This window comes from Molossus molossus, unplaced genomic scaffold, assembly GCF_014108415.1.
Source record: "Molossus molossus isolate mMolMol1 unplaced genomic scaffold, mMolMol1.p scaffold_m16_p_22, whole genome shotgun sequence".
NCBI lineage: Eukaryota > Metazoa > Chordata > Mammalia > Chiroptera > Molossidae > Molossus > Molossus molossus.
In genome coordinates, this window is record NW_023425358.1 from 32,115,598 (window position 1) to 32,134,700 (window position 19,103).

At 55.8% G+C, this 19,103-nt stretch overlaps 2 protein-coding genes across 3 annotated transcripts in view; one reads left to right on the forward strand and one right to left on the reverse strand.

Moving 5' to 3' along the window:
- Positions 1–15,864, forward strand: DDX54 (DEAD-box helicase 54). Of its 2 annotated transcripts, none has more exons than XM_036276700.1 (20): positions 1–194; positions 2,552–2,681; positions 4,538–4,608; positions 5,181–5,369; positions 5,482–5,531; positions 6,353–6,394; positions 6,512–6,607; positions 7,514–7,635; positions 7,723–7,784; positions 7,863–7,994; positions 9,223–9,433; positions 10,388–10,522; positions 11,011–11,241; positions 11,321–11,394; positions 12,147–12,356; positions 13,430–13,572; positions 13,795–13,908; positions 14,371–14,475; positions 14,659–14,771; positions 15,178–15,864. In XM_036276700.1, the coding sequence occupies exons 1-20, from the start codon at positions 21–23 to the stop codon at positions 15,408–15,410; spliced, it is 2,637 nt and encodes an 878-aa protein (XP_036132593.1). In that variant the 5' UTR covers positions 1–20; the 3' UTR covers positions 15,411–15,864. The 2 variants fall into 2 exon arrangements, with proteins under 2 accessions (XP_036132593.1, XP_036132592.1); XM_036276699.1 differs by having other exon boundaries at positions 21–194; positions 11,008–11,241; positions 15,178–15,810.
- Positions 15,795–19,103, reverse strand: part of CFAP73 (cilia and flagella associated protein 73) — an 18,556-nt gene continuing 15,247 nt past the window's right edge. The window contains exons 11-12 of the mRNA XM_036276701.1: positions 16,645–16,732; positions 15,795–16,330 (exon numbers count right to left, since the gene is read on the reverse strand). Coding sequence (XP_036132594.1) covers positions 16,655–16,732 — 78 coding nt within the window. The 3' untranslated portion in view covers positions 15,795–16,330; positions 16,645–16,654. The remainder of the gene's footprint in view (positions 16,331–16,644; positions 16,733–19,103) is intronic.

The following is a 19,103-nucleotide window of genomic DNA, read 5'->3' on the forward strand; positions in this document are numbered from 1 at the left end:
TTCTCCTGCGCCGGCCCCGCATGGCTGCCGGCACGCGCCCGGCGGCCCGACCGCGGTCCCGCGCTGCTATGGCCCAGCGGAAGAAAAAGAAGGGGCTTCGGAAGCGCCGGGGCGCAACCTCTGAAGCCCGCAGCAGCGACTCGGAGGACGGCGAGTTTGAGATCCAGGCGGAAGATGACACCCGGGCTCAGAAGGTGGGATCGCGGGGCAGGGACACACGTTGGAGCCCGAACCCCGGCTCCGTGCGGCGCCCCGCGGCCTCAGTTTCCCCAGCTGGGGAGCGGGCACTACCAAGGGTGGGGAGAGGTCAGCTGGCAAGGGATCGGGGCAGGACCGCCGGTCGGATCACGTGTGTCGGGGCCGTCAGGCCCGGTCTGACCGACCGAGCCACCGCGTTCCAGAGGCTGCGGCCTTCCGGGCCGGCGTTTGGTTTTACGCTCCTCATTGGCTACCTCCTACTCGAGGGGCGGGTCCTAGTGCCCATTCGTCCAATGAAAAGTGTAGATGCAGAAGCTCTGACTTTTGAGAGTTTAGGGGATTCTTGAGAGGTTGAATTAAAGGGAGGCCGAACCCGGTAGGTTGGGACAGTGATCCCCCAAGCCTCTGGGAAACTATTAGTAATCAATTAAACTTGGGTTTGTTCATCAACCAGTGTGTTTCAGGCACCGTGTTAAGCTTTGCCAGCCTTATTTAATCCTCACACCAACCCTATCAGCTAAGTATTGTCATCCCATTTCCCAGAGGCGGAAACTGAGGCTCAGACTGGTAAAGGAAGTTGACCGAGACCTCACAGTTTGGGAGTAGACGAGCCGGGATTCAAACCCGGGACTGTCTGGATTCAGTCTGTTTCACTCTGTGCTGTGTCCACTACAGAGTGCCAACTGTATGTAAATGAGGAGGGAGTGCAGTAGCCCATTATTCCCCACAGCTCTGTGCCCAGCCGGTGCCTGGCACAGGGTAGCTCTCAGTAAGTAGATGAATGAGTGGGTGTCTATATGAAGAGAGTGGTCTATACCCGTCCAGGGCAGGGACCAGACCTTATCCCACTGTTTCCCCAGCCTAGCCGGTACCTGGCATGCAGTAGGTGCTCTATACATGTGGAGAGACTGCTAAAGGTAATGAACAGGAGGGCAGAGTACTAAGTACCAAAGACGAGCCCAAGGATGTGGTTCAGACTAAGGGCTGTGCCCTGGCTCATCCCTGTGTTCAAATCTGGCTCAACCCAGTTCAGGCTGTGGGATAATGGAGAAGTTGCTTAACCTCTCTGAGCCACATCTGTAGAAGGTAGAAGTTTCCACTTGTGAAGAAGGCTGATGATTCTATGTGCCTCACAGGCTCTGGAAAGGATTAAATGACATGTTCCCATGTTCTACTCATTCGGGAAATGCTGGGCACTGTGTGTTCCAGGGACTTTGTTGTTATGTGTCTAGAGCCGTGGTTGGCAAATTTTTCCTCCGAGGACGAAATAGATGGTAAGTGTTTTAGGCTTTGCAGGGCCCTATAAAGTCACTGTCTTCTTTGACTTTTTGACAGTGTTTTAAAATGTATATGACCATTCTTAGCTCACAGAATATACTAGAAGGGCTGTAAGCCCTGACCTAGATGGTGTCATGGACCATAGAGGGTCACAGTGGAAAGAACATAGACTCTGATTCTCCCACCTGCTGTCTGTGTGATCTTAGGCAGGTCACGTCACCTCTCTGTGCCTCCGTTTCCTTCTCTGTAAGATGACAAAATAATAGCACCCACTTCCTGGGGTTGTCGTAAGGATTAAGTGGGTTAACGTATATGAATGCTTAGCACCTGGCTTAGAGTAAGAGCCATGTAAGCTCTAGGCATTATTATGAATTAGTGGTCCATACATGTTATTTCTGACAGGAAGGGGACAGCCCTGTAGTCTGAGAAGGCTTCCCAGAGGAGGTGTGTGGGTTAGACTTAGCTATGCTGGGACAAGTGGGCCCTGGATGGGCAGAGAGGAGGCAGGCACGAGAGAGACCAGAACTGGGTAAGGGTGATGAATCAGAAAGGGGATTGAGAAGAGGGGGGCAGAGCAGCATGGAAAAGTCTAGTACTTCACACATAGTAGAAGTTTTGATGGGCTCTCTAGAGGTTTTCATTTCGAGGGCTTTGAATGACAGGCCAGGATGACGATGATGGTGATGTTATCACCGTCTACCTACTGGGCACTGTTCTGAGCTTCACACTCACCATTTAGTCTTCACAACACCCTGTGAGGCATATGCGCTTGTCATCCAGTTCCCAGAAGTGGAAACACAGACTCAGGGAAGATTAAGGCCCTTGCGTGAGGTCTCAGGTGGTAAGTGACAGAGTTGGGATTGAAACACCAGCAGTCGGTCTGCAGAGCCCACTCTTTGCCCCTCTGCCCTGTCCTGGCCCAGTCAGAGGAGAGCCCTGTAGTAGGGAAGTCATGTAATCTGGCAAGAGGGTCATCGGCTCAAATGGGGCACAGACTGACAACACAACAGCCCCCTCCCTGCCCCCATTGGCCTGATGTGCCTGCCGTGATGTTTCCTCTTCTCCTCCCTCCTAGCTGGGACCTGGCAGACCACTGCCTGCCTTCCCCACCTCGGAATGCACCTCGGACGTGGAGCCGGACACGCGGGAGATGGTACGAGCCCAGAACAAGAAGAAGAAGAAGTCGGGAGGCTTCCAGTCCATGGGTGGGTGAACCAGGCATCTGGGGAATTGGGGGAGTAGCAGCCGGGGGTTATCACACCCTCCAAGCTCTGCTCTGGGCCCAGCACTGTGGGAGGTATTAGGTAGACTGAGGCAGCAGACACAGTTTCAAAGCCAGTCAGAGCCTTCTCGAGGGGGCAACGGGCCTGACGGAGTGAGAGAGCAATTAGAGCAGGACGGAGGGTGACGCTAGTGCAGGAACAGGCAAAGACATTTGAGGATTTACTATATGACAACAGCATTTCAGAGCAGAGGGGAAAAGATGCAATAGTTGGGTGGGATTGGGAAACCTGGCTAGATGGAAATACAGCTGAACTCTTTTTTTAAATTTTTTTATTGATTTTAGAGAGAAAGAAAGGGAGAGGGAGAGAGAGAGATAGAAACATCGATGAGTGAGAACATTGATTGGTGCTCTCCTGCATGCCCCCCACTGGGGATTTGGCCCACAACCTGGTCACATGCCCTGACCAGGAATCGAAGTAGCAGCTTCTTGGTGCATGGGTCGACACTCAACCACTGAGCCACACCGGCTGGGCTGAACTCTCTTTCTTGCTGTTAACAAATCAGTAGCATCTGGAGCAAAGATTTACATGTCATGAACATTTTTATAATCCTAGAAAGGGAAGGAAGGACTTTCTAATTGTGACCCAAGCACCGTTCAACTTTTTTTTCAATTAGACACGTGTATGCCAAAAAACACTGTAAACTATGTTAAAGTAAATGCTGTATTGGGAGTATATTTGCAACCTATGGGCCAGACAAGGGTAAATATCCCTAATATGCAAAGAGCTTTTACAAATTAATAAGGAAAAGACAGACACCTCAATAGAAACTTGGGTGAAGAACATGAATAGTCAACTCACAAAAGGAATCTAGACAGCCAATAACTATATTAAAAACTGGCTAACATTTATCAAAAACCAAAGAAAAAAAGCAAATAAAAACATTTACATGTGGCCATTTCTTGTCTTTGTGAATCACAAAGATAATTGACCAAGAAGCAGCTAAAACTAGGGTGCTTTCCTGTCTTCAGGCCTCCTGCTCCCCCTTATAGCACCACGTGCCTCATTTGTCAGCACCCATGCTTGCACGTGTCATGGGCCCTTGTCCCGTAACACCCTTTTCTTCTAATTATAAATTTCAAACATACAAAAAATGGAATACAGTGAGTCGCCACCTACCCATCCCAGCTGCAACTGTTTCTAGTCCTATTTTAGTCCCACCCCACCCACTGGGCCCCATCATCCTGGAGGATTCTGAAGTGAGTCCCAGACATCCCCTCCTTGTATCCCTAAACACGGCCTGCTTACCTCCGAGAGAGGCAGGACCCTACTCACCTGAAACGAACGCATAGTTCTTGGTACCGTCCAAGCCCCGTCATCATTCAGACCCCAGTGTCTCAGGCATTAAGAGTGTGTTCCCATCAGAATCCACCACATATGGTTCATACCCCATAATCAGTAGATTTCTCTTTTTTTTTTCCTTTATTTAGATTTTAGAGAGAGAGGAAGGGAGAGGGAGAGAAAGAGAGAGAGAGAACATTGATTGGCTGCCTCCTGCATGCCTTCCACTAGGGATTTGGCCCACAACCTGGGAATGTGCCCTGACCAGCAACCTCTTGCTGCATGGGTTGATGCTCAACCACTGAGCCACACCAGCCGGGCTATAGATTTGTCTCTTAAGTTTCAGTTAATCAATTGGGTTTGCTCTATTGCTTTCTTTTTTCTCTTGCTACTTATTTGACAATGTAAGAGTCATTTGTCCTGTGTAGTATTCTGGAAGGTGGTGCCGAGGGGGCTCCCCCAACCCCCAGTCATTCCTACTCCTGTGTCTTTCCCAGGCTTGAGCTACCCGGTGTTCAAAGGCATCATGAAGAAGGGCTATAAGGTGCCAACACCCATCCAGAGGAAGGTGCGTGGCGGGGAGGGCTGATGGTGTCGGGAGGAGGGGAAGAGCGACTGGGCCCTCTCTCTGGCCTCTTGTTGGACACCCCTTGTCCCAGCTGTCACGTCTGTCGTCCCTCTTATTCGGAAGCCCCACAAGCTTGCCTTTTTCACGGGTGGGGAAAGTTGGTCCAGCAAAGAGGAGAGTCGGCCCTGGGCCTCTGCCCTGTAAGGCTGTTCATGGCTGAGGCCCTGCACGGGCAGCTCGCAGGCTCCCTGTTGTCACCCAGGGCACGTGATTGTTGTCCTCAGACATTTAGCCAAGGAGACATTCCTCTGGGGTCCCGAGGAGGAAGAATAGTCAGGGAGGTAGAGTCTGGCTTAATCCGAAGAAGGATGTTCAAGCAGTGGTTAGAGTTGGGGTAAGAGCTGCTCGTCCCTGGAGGTGTGCAGAGAAGCTGTGCAGAGTGGGGGTGGGGCTGGGCAACAGGCCCCTCCCGTTCACTGGGATGCCCTGTTGGCCCGGAACTCGAAGCTCCGGGTGACATGGTGTGTGCGTGCAGGAGCTGACCCCGCCCCGCCCTCCCTCTTCCTCTCCAGACCATCCCGGTGATCCTGGATGGCAAAGACGTGGTGGCCATGGCCCGGACAGGCAGTGGCAAGACAGCCTGCTTCCTCATCCCCATGTTCGAGCGGCTCAAGACCCGCAGCGCTCAGACCGGGGCCCGTGCCCTCGTCCTCTCGCCCACCCGGGAGCTGGCCCTGCAGACAATGAAGTTCACCAAGGAGGTGTGTCAGGGACGGGGTGGGGTGGGGGGCAGTGCAGGCTGAGCTGGGACCAGTGGGGAGGTCGTAGTGGGCTGTCATCTCACCCCCTCTCAATCTTTCTCTCTCCCCACAGCTGGGCAAGTTCACCGGCCTCAAGACTGCTCTGATCCTAGGCGGGGACAAGTAAGAGCCCCTTGGCCCCGGGCCACGGTCACCCACACTCCCACACCCCCATACCCATGCAGGCACACTCCATGCCTCCAGGGTATGGGAGTGAAGCAGCCTGCAAGTCTTATTAACAATAGCAAGTTCTCGGCACATTCCAAAAAAACTAACAAGGGAAACGCAGTAAAATATGAAAAAACGTTCCAACACAAGCACTGCAAAGGTTCTGATGCTCCTGAAAGACAGCTGGCGGGGCACAGGTCACCGAAGCGGGTAGCGTAGTTGTGTGTGCTTTAGCGGTGGTTTAAAGCGGCACGTGCAAACATCAAAGCGTGTTTGTAACAGCTCAGATTTGCAAAATGTATTTTTCCCGACATGCTGGTACCCTCCTCCCGAGGTGGCTGGCACCACACCTGTTTCACAGGTGTGCAAACTGAGGAGGTGATGGGCCCAGAGCCATGCAGTGATTTGGTAGTACAGCTGAGATTAGAACTTGGTCTCCTGCTGTGCCCCTTCCCTACTCCACAGTGTCTCCCTCACAGGGCAGCCCCTTCCTTATTCTCAATGTCACTGTCAGCGGTCGCTGTCAATTCTGAGTGTTTTGCTGTCCAGTGCTTTTTTGCCTACATTACAGTTTACCACCTCTATGGTTCATGATGGCGAGCGATGTATGTGTGAAGTGTCAGGGCAGTGCCTTTGCCTAGGATGTCAGCAGTAGCCTTTCCCTAGTTGCATGTCTGGGGTCAGGGAGTGGGACTCACCTGGGCATTTGGTATGGGACGGGAGAGGGACTAGACAGAGACCTGTTCTATCAAGTTGACACCTCCCCTTCTCCCTAGAATGGAAGACCAGTTTTCAGCCCTGCATGAAAATCCTGACATGTGAGTTTGGATTGGGGATAATGCTCTGGGGTCCCTTCCCAGATGGCCAACGGCTGGGGAGTACGAGGAGGGCTCTGCTGGTGGCCCTGGGTGACCTGGCCTGCACACCTCTTCCAGAATCATCGCAACCCCTGGACGCCTGATGCACGTGGCTGTGGAGATGAACCTGAAGCTTCAGAGTGTGGAGTACGTGGTGTTTGACGAGGCTGACAGGTACACCCCATGCAGTGTCCAGTTTGGCTCAGGCTGGGAGCTCAGAGGGAGCTGGGGTTGCTGGGAGGAAGGCTCTGCCAGGGGACCCACGATGGGATCACAGCAGTTTCCCCAGATACGAGCCACACACCACAGGTTTCCCAAAGCAGATGGGCTCCCCAGACCAACAGTTTTCCCTTGTATTGCTTTGGGGAATATTGGAAAGAATAATAAAACAAACATGTGATTTCAAAGTTAGAAAAAGTAGCACAGAATCGAGAATACAGGTGGTATCAATTCCCAGCTCTTTGAACTTGGGCAGATCACTGAGGGTCTTGGGGGCCTGCGTGGCCTTGACCTTGGAGTAGGGATTAAAGAGCATGTGTCTCTAAGGGTGCTGTGAGGACTCAGGAGCTGGTATTTCTAAAGAACTCAGAATGGCCTAGCCCGTGTGGCTCAGTGGATTGAACCTTGTCCCGTGGACTGACAGGTTGAGAGGTCCCAGTTCTATACCTGGTTGGGCACATGCCCTGGTTACAGGCTCGATGCCCAGTAGGGGGCGTGCAAGAGGCAGTTGATTGATGTTTCTCATATCGATGTTTCTCTCTCTCCCTTTTTTTCTCTCTAAAAAAATCAATAATAACATATTTTTTTAAAAAAGAAAAGAACTCAGAATGGTGCCTGACACAGAGCGAGGGCTGCTGTCATTCATTTCAGTACGAATTTGTGAGAAACAGATCAGATCCAAGATTTCAGGGTCATTATTGCTTAGGATAAAGTCAGAGAAAAAGTGAGCTGAGTTAAAGAAACACGTGAGGCAAACACAAGTCCACGCGGGGAGAGTGTGTTGGGGACGAGGATGACAGGTTTGGCACTCACTGGAATGGAAGCCCCTCTCCTGACCTTGTCCGCCCTTCGCCCTCCCAGGCTCTTTGAAATGGGCTTTGCAGAGCAGCTGCAGGAGATCATCAGCCGCCTCCCCGGGGGCCACCAGATGGTCCTGTTCTCTGCCACATTGCCCAAAATGCTGGTGGAGTTCGCCCGGGCTGGTGAGTGAACTTGGGTCAGGGTCTGGGCCCAGGGGCCTTGTCCTTCATTGACTCACCCCCTCCCCCCCCCTTCTGTACCCACCTCAGGCCTCACGGAGCCTGTACTCATTCGGCTAGATGTGGACGCCAAACTCAATGAGCAGCTCAAGGTGAGGCTCTGCCTGTGTCCCCCTCCAGGCCCTGGCTGGGGCCCTGAGAGCCGACTCTCATCGCCTCTCTCCCTGCAGACCTCCTTCTTCCTTGTGCGGGAGGACACCAAGGCCGCTGTGCTCCTCTACCTCCTGCGCAATGTCGTGCGGCCCCAGGACCAGACCGTGGTGTTCGTGGCCACAAAGCACCACGCGGAGTACCTCAGTGAGGTGAGCGCCCCCGGCAGGTTGAGGAAGATAGCACTTTGACCATCTCCTGGGGATCTGCGCCTTCATTAGCTTGGGGCTGCAGTTCCATGTACAGACACCAGAGGGCAGCACCCGAGCAGGACATGGGCCTAGCCGGGACTTGGTATTTTTTTATTTTGAACTTTTCATTATAAAAATTTCAAGTACATACTACAGTTAGACAATAGCATAATGAATTCTCAGGTACTCAGTTATCAACTCATGGCCAGTTTTGATTCGTCTATTGCTCTCTCCTCCATCCAGGTTATTTTGAAGTATTTCCCAGCCATCCTATCATTTTTCTATACATTTTCAGTGTCCCGTGTGTTTTGCTTTTTAAAAATGAGGTGTACCCTGCATGCAGTAGCTATGAAAGTGCCGTAATCTTTTTTTATTTATTTATTTTTTTTATCCTCACCCGAGGACATTTTTCCATTTTTTTGTACAGACAGAGTGGGAGGGAGAGAGAGGAAGAGAGAGAGTGAGAAACATCGATGTGAAAGGGACACATCGAGTGGCTGCCACCCGCACGACCAACCAGGGTCGGAGACAAACTGCAACCGAGGTACGTGCCCTTAGCGGGAACCGAACCCGGGTCTCTCCGGACCGCAGGCGGGCACTCTAACCGCTGAGCCAAACCGGCCAGGGCAAAAGTGCCGTAATCTTACGTGAGCAGTTTGATGAGTTTTTCCGTACGTGTACACCTGTGACCTTGGCTATATTAAGTATGGGGGTCTCTGTGCCCTGAAGGCTGCTGGGGCCCCTTCCCTGGTCAGCCACACCTGGGGTCTGTTTTCCGAGTACACAGTTCACTGGGTTTCACTTATTCGTCATACGTTTAGCAGTGCTTCCTCCTGGGGTGCAGCTGCTGGGGTCACTGATGAATGAGACCAAAATAGTAATATTCAGAGAGCAGTGAACACTTCCACGTGCTTCCTGTGGTCTGGGCTGTGTTCTCAGCACGGCATATGCATTAACTCATTTAACCCTTATGACAGAGCTACAAAGAAGGAACTCTTCTCCCCATTCTACACGTGAGGGGAGTGAAGGCACAGGGAGGTCAGGTCACTCGCCCAAGGTCATGCAGTGGTTAGTGGTAGAGTCAGGATGAGGCTCCCCACCAGCCAGGTCGTGGCATCCCCGCCGTGGCCCGGCCTGCTCTCCAAGTCTCCTCACCCCTCTCCCTTCCTTCCGTCTTGGCTCTGAGCAGCTGCTGACCACCCAGCGGGTGAGCTGTGCCCACATATACAGCGCCTTGGACCAGACGGCCCGCAAGATCAACCTCGCCAAGTTCACCCACGGGAAGTGCTCCGCCCTCATCGTCACTGACCTGGCAGCCCGGGGGCTGGACATCCCGCTGCTGGACAACGTCATCAACTACAGCTTCCCGGCCAAGGGCAAGCTCTTTCTGCACCGCGTGGGTAAGGAGCCAGCCCTGCTGGTTGCCCCTCGCTGTGCCCTAGTTCCCACTGCTCAGGGAAGAGCTGGCTCTGTTGTTCCTTGCGGGGGCCCCAGAACCCCCAAAGGGAATTTCTCATGCACCCCCTGACCAACAGTGTAAATCAGACCACCCCAAATGAATCTCCCCAATGTGGTGACACTGTTTTACTGCAGAAATGAGACAAAATGGAATGTTCCACATGGGTTTACTTAACACAAACTTAAAATCGCTCCGGGCATTCTTTTCTGTGACCTTTTCTTGCATCAGTGATCACCATGCGTGTTTTCTGTCCGCCATTCAATGTCACTCCGTGATGGGTGGACAGGCTGTTTCTGTCAAGGGCTGGGGAATAAATACTGTAGGCTTTGGGGACCATGTGGTCTCTTTCTGGGCTTGGTCCTTATAGCATGAAAGCAGCCACAGACTGCATGTAAGTGATCTTGTACCGACACAATAAGGCTGTTTACACAGACAGGCTGTCAGGTGGGTTCGGCCTCCGGGCCCATTTGCCGGCCCCTTTCCTTTGCTGTATAACCAGCACCCCGTGGTCGCCAGCCAATTAGCCCACCCAGCGCTCTCTCCTAAGTCCCGAAGTGGCTTCCAGCTGGGGCTGTTCCGGGCGGAGCTGCAGTAGGCGTGTGTGTGCATCTCTGCGGTCTTGGCTCCGTCTTTGGGGAAAGAAGCCCCCGAAGTGGGGTTGCTGAAGACTCGACACTGACCATGAGCAGTGCCCCGCCTGTCTGCTCCCTTCCCAGAGCGCTGGGAAGGCTCAGGCATTCTTGCGCAGGGAACCCAGCAGTCTCCGGTGCCCCTTCCCCTTCGTAGGTGGGGACGCCAGCTCGGCGAGGTGTCCTGCTTTGCGCCCTTAGGGTGGGGCAGTTGTGCTGGGCTGTGGGGACTTTCCTTTGCTGAAGCTTCCCGCCTCCTCCTGAAGGTCGTGTGGCCCGGGCTGGCCGAAGTGGCACAGCCTACTCCTTGGTGGCCCCGGATGAGGTCCCCTACCTGCTGGATCTGCACCTGTTCCTGGGCCGCGCCCTCACCCTCGCCCGCCCCCACGAGGAGCCCTCAGGTGAGTGGAGGCAGGGGCAGGCCGAGGTCCCCTGTGGAGTTCGTGACGTGGGCGGGGCAAAGCTGTCCTGACTTTGGTAGGGGCGGAGCTGGATTTGACCCCAGGAGAAGATCCCTGTTCGGTATTCGCAGGGGCTTGGTTCCAGGGCCCCTTGGATACCTAAATCCTAGGATGCTCAAGTCCCTCCTGTCAAATGGCATCATATTTGCATAGAACCTATACACATCCTCCTGTAACTTTAAACCACCTCTGGTTTACTTATCATAATACAATGCAAATGCTATGTAAATAGGTGTTATACTGTATTGTTTAGGGAATCATGACAAAAAAAAGAGTCTCCATCGTAGGCCTGACTACGTAGTACACATTGGCAACCACCGGGATAGTTCTGTGATTCGGGGGCCAGCGTGGGACCGGCAAGGGAGGCCGGGCCACGGGCAGATGGGCCACGCGGCAGGCCTCTGACCAGGCTCCGCGTGGGGCAGCAGGTGCAGTCGGCGCGGACGGCGTGCTGGGCCGGGTGCCCCAGAGCGTGGTGGACGACGAGGACTGCGGCCTGCGGAGCACCCTGGAGGCGTCTCTGGAGCTGCGAGGCCTGGGTCGCGTGGCCGACAACGCCCAGCAGCAGTACGTGCGCTCACGGCCCGCGCCCTCTCCAGAGTCCATCAAGCGGGCCAAGGAGCTGGACTTCGCGGGGCTGGGCCTGCACCCCCTCTTCAGTGAGTGCCCATGAAGGGCAGGGGCGGCGCGCAAGCCCTGCAGAGTTGAGCCCCGGCCTCACACCTCCGTCCCCGCCAGGCTCGCGCTTCGAGGAGAAGGAGCTGCAGCGGCTGAGGCTGGTGGACAGCATCAAGCAGTACCGCGCACGCACAGTGAGTGAGGGCGGGGCGCCGGCGCCGCGGGGCGGGGTTTCCCCCAGCTCTGTTAGCCTGTGCACAGGCGGCCTTGTTCTGGAGCCGCCCCTGCTGTCCACCGCGGGTCCCTGGATCCCCGTATCCCCGTGTGGAAGCTTTCCTTCCCACTTCCCAGTGCTGGGCTGAGGCTGGCAGGGGCAGTGACAGGCCCTGGGCCGGTTAGAGGCCCGAGGAGCCGGCTTCCCCCTGAGCACCCCACCTTGTACTAGCGGGTGCGCACTAGAGCAGGGAGACCCGCCCAGGAGTGGGCGAGCCTGCCCGGCAACCCGCCCAGGAACAGGAGCTGGAGTTTCCTGGCCAAGAGCACTGGCTTCAGAGCCAGGCGGCCTTGGGCTGACGTCCCCGCTGTGTGACCTTGGGCAGGTTACCTGCCCTCTCTGGGGCGCCCTTCCTGACTGAAATGCAGATAATGAGAGCACCCACCTGGGGGTGGCAGGGACTTGGGGAGGAATGCCATGGAGAGCCGCCCACCCGGCTGGTGAAGGTGGAACGGGGGAGGAGAGCACCCACCTGGGGGTGGCAGGGACCTGGGGAGGAATGCCATGGAGAGCCGCCCACCAGGCTGGTGAAGGTGGAACGGGGGAGGAGAGCACCCACCTGGGGGTGGCAGGGACTTGGGGAGGAATGCCATGGAGAGCCGCCCACCAGGCTGGTGAAGGTGGAACTGGGGAGGAGAGGCCAGTGGGTGGACTCGGACGTCACCTCCACAGACCATCTTTGAGATCAACGCCTCCAGCCGGGACCCGAGCAGCCAGGTGATGCGTGCCAAGCGGCAGAAGGACCGCAAGGCCATCACCAGCTTCCAGCAGGGCCGTCAGGAGCGTCAGGGGAGCCTGGCCAGCCCAGCCCCCAGCTGCCCAGCGCCACAGCAGGCGCAGCCTGAGGAGGAGGAGGAGGCGGCGGAGGGAGAGAGTGTGGAGGTACAGGCCCCACCTGGGGACCCTGGAGTCGGCCTGGGGTTGGGGCAAGGGGTGGTCAAGACCCAGCAGCCATGGGACTGTCCTCAGGGCTTTGCGCAGTCACTGGGGTGGATTCAGTGATTCCGGCCGATGCCTGACACGTGGAAATCAGTGACTCAGCCTCCGCCTGTAGAATGAGGTTGTGGGACTCGTCCCCCACCCTCTCCTGAACCCTGGGACCAGACATGTTTTGGGATTCAGAATCTTTAGGGTGGGTGCAGTGTGTGTGACATAGCACCTCAGTGGGGTCTGGGTGTCACCACCATCAGATGCATTGGAGGTTCCACCACAAACCTGCCGGTCCCCACACCGAGGGGACAGACACCACCTAGATAGCCCCTCCCCCTTCAGCTCTGGTCGGCTTCTGCCACCAAGTGAATTTCAGGGACGTCTGTTTGCACAGCGCTGTGGGCCAGACCCTGCGGCCGCGTGGCTGGGGCCTGCTCCTTGGCTTGCGGGGCACACGCAGCACAGCACGTGACGGGTCCCACTGGTGCCCGTGTCCTTGTCATCACCACGACAGCAGGCTGCGCCTGAGGTCTGGGGCAGGCGGGAAGGGGCAGAGCAGGGCCCTTGGCATCAGCGAGGCATGACATGGGCAGCGTCAGATGCTGGGCTTAAGCGCCAGAGGCAAGACCGGGACCACAGGTGTCCTGTTCGCCTGGCGGGCGAGGTCCTGGCCTGCTCGCCCACCCCTTACATTTGATTTGGACGGGGGTTCAGTAGCCAAAACGTAACAGTTGAAAATCCTGGACTAGTCCCTAACACATAGAGAAGGCCAGGCCCAGACGGGCAGGATCTCGCCTTGGTCACACAGCCCGGGGGACCAAGCTGGCTCTGGAATGTGGGTCCCTCCCTGGTTGGCCTTTCCGCCTCGGCCCCCCAACCCGTCTTGGCTCGGCTGGTGCTTGAGTTGGGGTTGTGCTGCACGTGCAGAAAAAATGGGGGGCTACATGGCAACACCTAGCGGGACTGGTGTTGGAGGCATGTGGGTTCCCAGGGGCTGCAGGTGTGACTGGGCCTCGGTCTGCCAGGACGTCTTCACAGAGGTCATGGGCCGGAAGCGGCAGCAGCCAGGACCTGATCGTGGAGCCAAGAGGCGGAGGGAAGAGGCCCGGCAGCGGGACCAGGATTTCTATGTCCCCTATCGGCCCAAGGACTTCGACAGCGAACGGGGGTGAGCAGCCAGCCGGGGGTGGGGGGGTGGGGGTGTATGTGGCAGGTGGGGCCTAACGGGCCCCCATCAACCCTGTGTGTCTCCCACTCTCCCTTTGCAGCCTGAGCATTGGTGGGAACGGGGTGAGCAGCCAGCCGGGGGATGGGGGAGTGGGGGTGTATGTGGCAGGTGGGGCTAACGGGCCCCCATCAACCCTGTGTGTCTCCCACTCTCCCTTTGCAGCCTGAGCATTGGTGAGAACGGGGGTGCCTTCGAGCAGCAGGTAGCTGGTGCTGTCCTGGATCTGATGGGGGACGAGGCCCAGAACCTGACCAGGGGCCGGCAGCAGCTCAAGTGGTGAGTGAGCTCGTCAGCACAGCCCTTCCGTGCCCGCCTGGCTGCCACGTGTCCCACACAGCTGGCATGTGACCCCTGCCTGTCCTGACTCCCCTTGGATCCCTAGAGCAGGAAATACACCACCCCCACCCTCTCAGTGACTCTCCCCCATTGTCTCCATTGATGAACCCCACCCCACCCCCATTCAGAGCCAGGAGGCAGCAGAGTGGGGGTTGGGAACCCTATCCTTGACCTAGGCTCCCCAGTTCCCGATGACCCCCGCCCTGCCTTTGAGACCTGCACCACCAGGGAAAGGTGAGGCGGGGCAGGGGACAGGCCTTGATTGAGCACCTACTGCATGCCAGGCATAGCCATGCTGCCTTTCTGGAATCCAGCACCCCAGTGAGCGGGTAGGGGAGGAAACAGGCCTCGGGAGCAGGCCACCTCTGTCCACGGCAGCCCACCCAGCTTGCTCTCCTGCAGGGACCGGAAGAAGAAGCGTTTTGTGGGACAGTCAGGACAGGAGGACAAGAAGAAGATCAAGACAGAAAGTGGTCGCTACATCAGCAGCTCCTACAAGAGGGACCTGTATCCTGAGGGGCGGGGCTAAGTGGCTTCTGCCCACACCTATTGGGGTGGGACCAAACTCCTGTTCTGGAGGGGCCGCTGAGGGCCTTTACCCGGATCTCCTGTAGGCGGGGCCTCCTCCCCGCCCAGGGTTCCCAGGGCTTCAGGATTCCCATCAGCAGCCTCCTTGACACAGCTTCCCAGCTACCAGAAGTGGAAGCAGAAACAGAAAATCGATGACCGCGACTCTGAGGAGGAAGGGGCATCGAACCGGCGAGGCCCAGAGCGAAGAGGTTGGAAGCAGGGCCGAGGCCAAGGTAGGGTGTACAGGGGGTACCTGAACACGCAGGCTGGCAAGGGGTACACTTAGGAGGCTGTTACTGTAGGCTAGGCCTTGTTCTGAGCATTTGACACATGTTCATTCACTGGCTCGTTAGGACCCCTGAGGTAGGTAGGTACTATTATTCGTAGTTCACTGAGGGGGAAACTGAGGCACAGAGAAGGTAAGTGACTTGCCCAGGGTCTGAGAGACCGCAGCTGGGATTTGAACCCCGGCAGTTCTGGCTCGAGGTTCCAAGCTGTCAACCCATACAGTAGCCTGCTTAAGCTTTATTAAGCACTGCTGTGTGGGAGTGGGGGCAGGGGAGCAGTCTGGAGGCTGTGGGAGGAGGGGACAGGGGAGTTGACCCAAAGGCTGAGCTCCCTGGACCCCTGTCCCGGCAGGTGCCTCCCAGCCGCGCCCGCCAGGCGCCCCCGCAGGCCGTGTGCGCTCAGAGCTCAAGACCAAGCAGCAGATCCTGAAGCAGAGGCGCCAAGCCCAGAAGATGCGCTTCCTGCAGCGTGGGGGCCTCAGGCAGCTTTCTGCCCGCAGCCGGCGCCACGCCCGGGAGCTGCAGCAGGGCGCCTTCGGCCGGGGCGCCCACGCCAAGAAGGGCAAGATGAGGAAGAGGATGTAAAGAAGATGACCCAGCCCTGTAGCTCCTCAGCCGGTCCAAGTGTGAACATCCGCGAATGCTCCTTGGGTACTGCTGTGTGCCCGGCGCTATGCTGGGCATTTGGGGAGCTCTCTGCAGAACCATCATCCCTGAAAAAGGAGTGCTGTATGGTCATAGAGGGGCAGCAGCTGCCTCTGCCGGAGACGGGGACATTTGCGCAAGGTCTTGAAGAGTGCCTAGGAGTTTGCCAGCAAAGCCAGGTAGGCCAAGGCCTGAATTGGCAACTCGGCTCCTGTTGCTTTTGTGTGCTCTGGGTTCAGAGGTGGTGGCCACACGGGCCTGAGCCATGAGTGCCTAAGGCCCAGTGATGTATTTTTAATGTAATAAACCTTTATTGAGCACCTCTGGTGGAGCAGGAGTCCAGTCCACTGGAGTTGGAGGGACAGAGCAGATGCTAAAGGCCCAGCTGGTGTGGGAGCTGGGAGCATGTGGGCAGTCCTGTGTGATCCCCCCGGGACCCCCGAGGGTGCATTCTATTAGTGTCCCCATTTTGTCGATGAGGAAAATGGGGCTCAAGTATGAGTTAGGTGCCTGAGGTGGGAGAACCCCAAACCTGGCCTTCTGTCCCCTTCCTCCTGCCAGGCCAGCCTCGCAGCTGGGAGTGACGGCTGGAGGGCCCGGACGAGGGTCTGGGGGCAGAGGGCACAGCTGCTCCTCCCTGGCTGTGACGAGGTTGACACTGCCCACCACACACAAGAGGTCAGAACCTGGCCTGGCCTCTGTCCTGCTGGAAGGCCTTGCTCCTCGGCCCCAGCTGGGTCCTGGGAAGGTCAAGGGCAGCCCCCAGCAGCTGGATTACTGAGTGCCAGTCCATAGTGGAGGAGCCTTTGTGAGCGGGTGTCCAATGAGCAGGTATCTGCTCCTGACACCCTCTTCTGGTCCTATTGATTTAACAAACACTCATCTAGAATCCACACCAGGTCCCCTGCAAGCACCCGACCAATACCTGCTTGTTTAATGCCCCCAACGGCCTGGAGGAAGGACCTGGCCCCAGGCCAGGTGGTGGATGCGGGTTGGGTGCCCCCTGTAGGCCATGTGTTTGAGTGCTTGCTGTGTGCCTTTATGTCCCGCCCCAGTCTGCATGGGCACAGCCCTCCCATCTTCCGGTGAGAGCCACTCTGCCCCATCCCACAGGAAAAGTGCACCTTCTCTCGGGAGGAGAGGTCCCTCAGGGGCCCCCTCCCCCACTGCTCACCTGGGTCAGGCTAGGGGGCCGGGGCCTCAGGCTCACCCTGGGGAAGGCTGGCCAGCATGGCAGAGAGATCCAGGATGAACAGCTTCACCTGGGGGTCCCCAACACAGCCCAAGTCACATCTCAGCCCCTGAGTGTCCAATCCCCACCCCCCAGTGCATGGGATGCCGTGAGGTGGGGTCGGTGGAGACCCCTGTGAAAGAGCAATGCTGAGACTCCCGGTCAGATGGCGGGTTGGTAAACACGGTGCTCACCTCCCACAACCACATCAAAATCACAACTAAACTACAGAACCACCGTCATTCAGAACCGCCTGAAATCGAGCTGAGTGGAAGTCCTGCAACTACGAATTTAGAGAAGAAGCCACATGGAGACTGGTAGGAGGGGCAGAGGTGCTGATGGGCTGGTCCCACACCCACATGTAGTGGATAAAAATCAGGAGGGACACCTTGGCTGTGACGATGCTCCCTGGAGAGCGAGGGGTCCCCGTCCCACACCAGGTCCCTCAGCTTAGGGCTCCAGTACCAGGAAGAGAATCCCCATCACTTCTGGCTGTAAAGACCAGCAGGGAGTCCCAGGCAGCTCCTCCTAAAGAACCCATGCACAGACTTACTTGGACCAGCTCCCTCTGGGCTCCAGCATGTGGGAAGCAGCTTGGAAGGCACCAGAGACATACACGGAAGAACTGAGTTGTTTGACATCGGGCCGAGAGCTGGAGGGGCAGCTTTTTCCCAGATAGACATGCTGGCGGAGACCATTTAACCTGGCTCACACTGTTTGCCCCGCCCTGGTGATTTCCTGAGGCCCCTCCCCACCCAACTTTTGGGCCCACCCAAGCTGCTTCGGATTTTCCTAAAATTTCTCAAACAAGCAGCATCTGGCCTCAGTGAGCCCCATACCTCTCACTAAGTGGCCCCAGGCCCGGCACTGGCAGCAGAGGCCTTGGTTCATAGCTTGACCCTGCCTGGGCACCTCCAAGCCCAGCACAAGAAGCAGCCATCCGCAGATAGCTGCTTATGCCTGGTGGCCCTGGGGAGAACATAGGCAGTGTCTCACCCTGGCCTGTGCCTCCCAGGAGGCCCCAGAGCCAACACATGCAGTGGACAGCTTCAGACCATGTCGAAGCATCACCACCCAACCACCTCCACAAGTGACACACTCAAGGAGTGGACTTAGTGGGTACCAGAGCACTGCTGAAGTAAGTCTTGCTCTGTGAGGTGGGCCCCTGCACAGCTGATCCTCCAAGGCAGTCAGAGGTCAGTGGTCAATGGGAACAACCAGTCCTTATAGCTAATCAGCCTGAGTAAATGCCTCCCATTGATGTGCCAACAGCAATCAAGACTCAATAAAAAACAGGATGGTATATAGGACAGTTACTACAATAAACTTCCCTACCAAGCCTAGGAGACACGTAGCAGCTCTACCTAATACATAGAAACAAACAGGAAGGCAGCTAAAATGAGTAGACAAAGAAACATGTCCCAGATGAAAGAGCAGAACAAAACTCCAGGAAAAGAACTAAATGAAATGAAGATAAGCAATCTAACAGATGCAGAGTTCAAGACACTGGTATTAAGGATGCTTAAGGAACTTACTGAAGACCTCAAAGGCATAATAAAGGACCAGTCAGAAATGAAGGATGCACTAACTGAAATCAAGAATAATTTACAGGGAATGAATAGTAGAGTAGGTAAAGCCAAGAATTAAACCATCAATTTGGAATATAAGGAAGCAGAAAATACCCACTCAGCCCTGGCCAGTTTGGCTCCGTGGTAGAGCGTTGGCCCGCGGACCGATGAGTCACAGGTTGGATTCTGGTCAAAGGCATGTACCTTGGTTGTGGTTTGTCCACGGCCCTGGTTGGGGTCATGTGGGAGGCAGCCAATCGATGTGTCCCTCTCACATTGGTGTTTCTCTCCTCTCTCCCTCCCACTCTATCTGAAGATAAATGGAAAAATGTCCTAGGGTGAAGATTAAAAACAAACAAAACACCCAATCAGAACAGCAAAGAGAAGAAAGAATCCAAAAAAAGGAGGATAGTGTAAGGAGCCTCTGGGACAACTTCAAGTATACCAACATTCACATCATGGGGGTGCCAGAAGGAGAAGAGAGAAAAAAGGAAAACCTGTTTGAAAAAATAGTGACACTCCCCAGGGCCCTGCGAAGGAGTATGATGACCACAGTCCTGGGTGGCTGCAACTCAGCAAAAGCTCTGAGCACCCTCCAAATCCCAGGTGTCTCCACACAGTTCCACTCCAGTCTGCCCTCCCTCTGCTGGAGCTCAAGCATCTTCTCACATGTGAAACTCTCAGTTATGGATTTGATGCATAAAATTGAAAGATTTCTTGGATGTAATCTAAGAAACGCCACATACTAAATTCAAGTCCATGATGTTTCAGAATATATTGTTTTCGATGAGAAAGAGAGAAAGTGCCTCTCATTCATTTTGGAATTTGTATGAA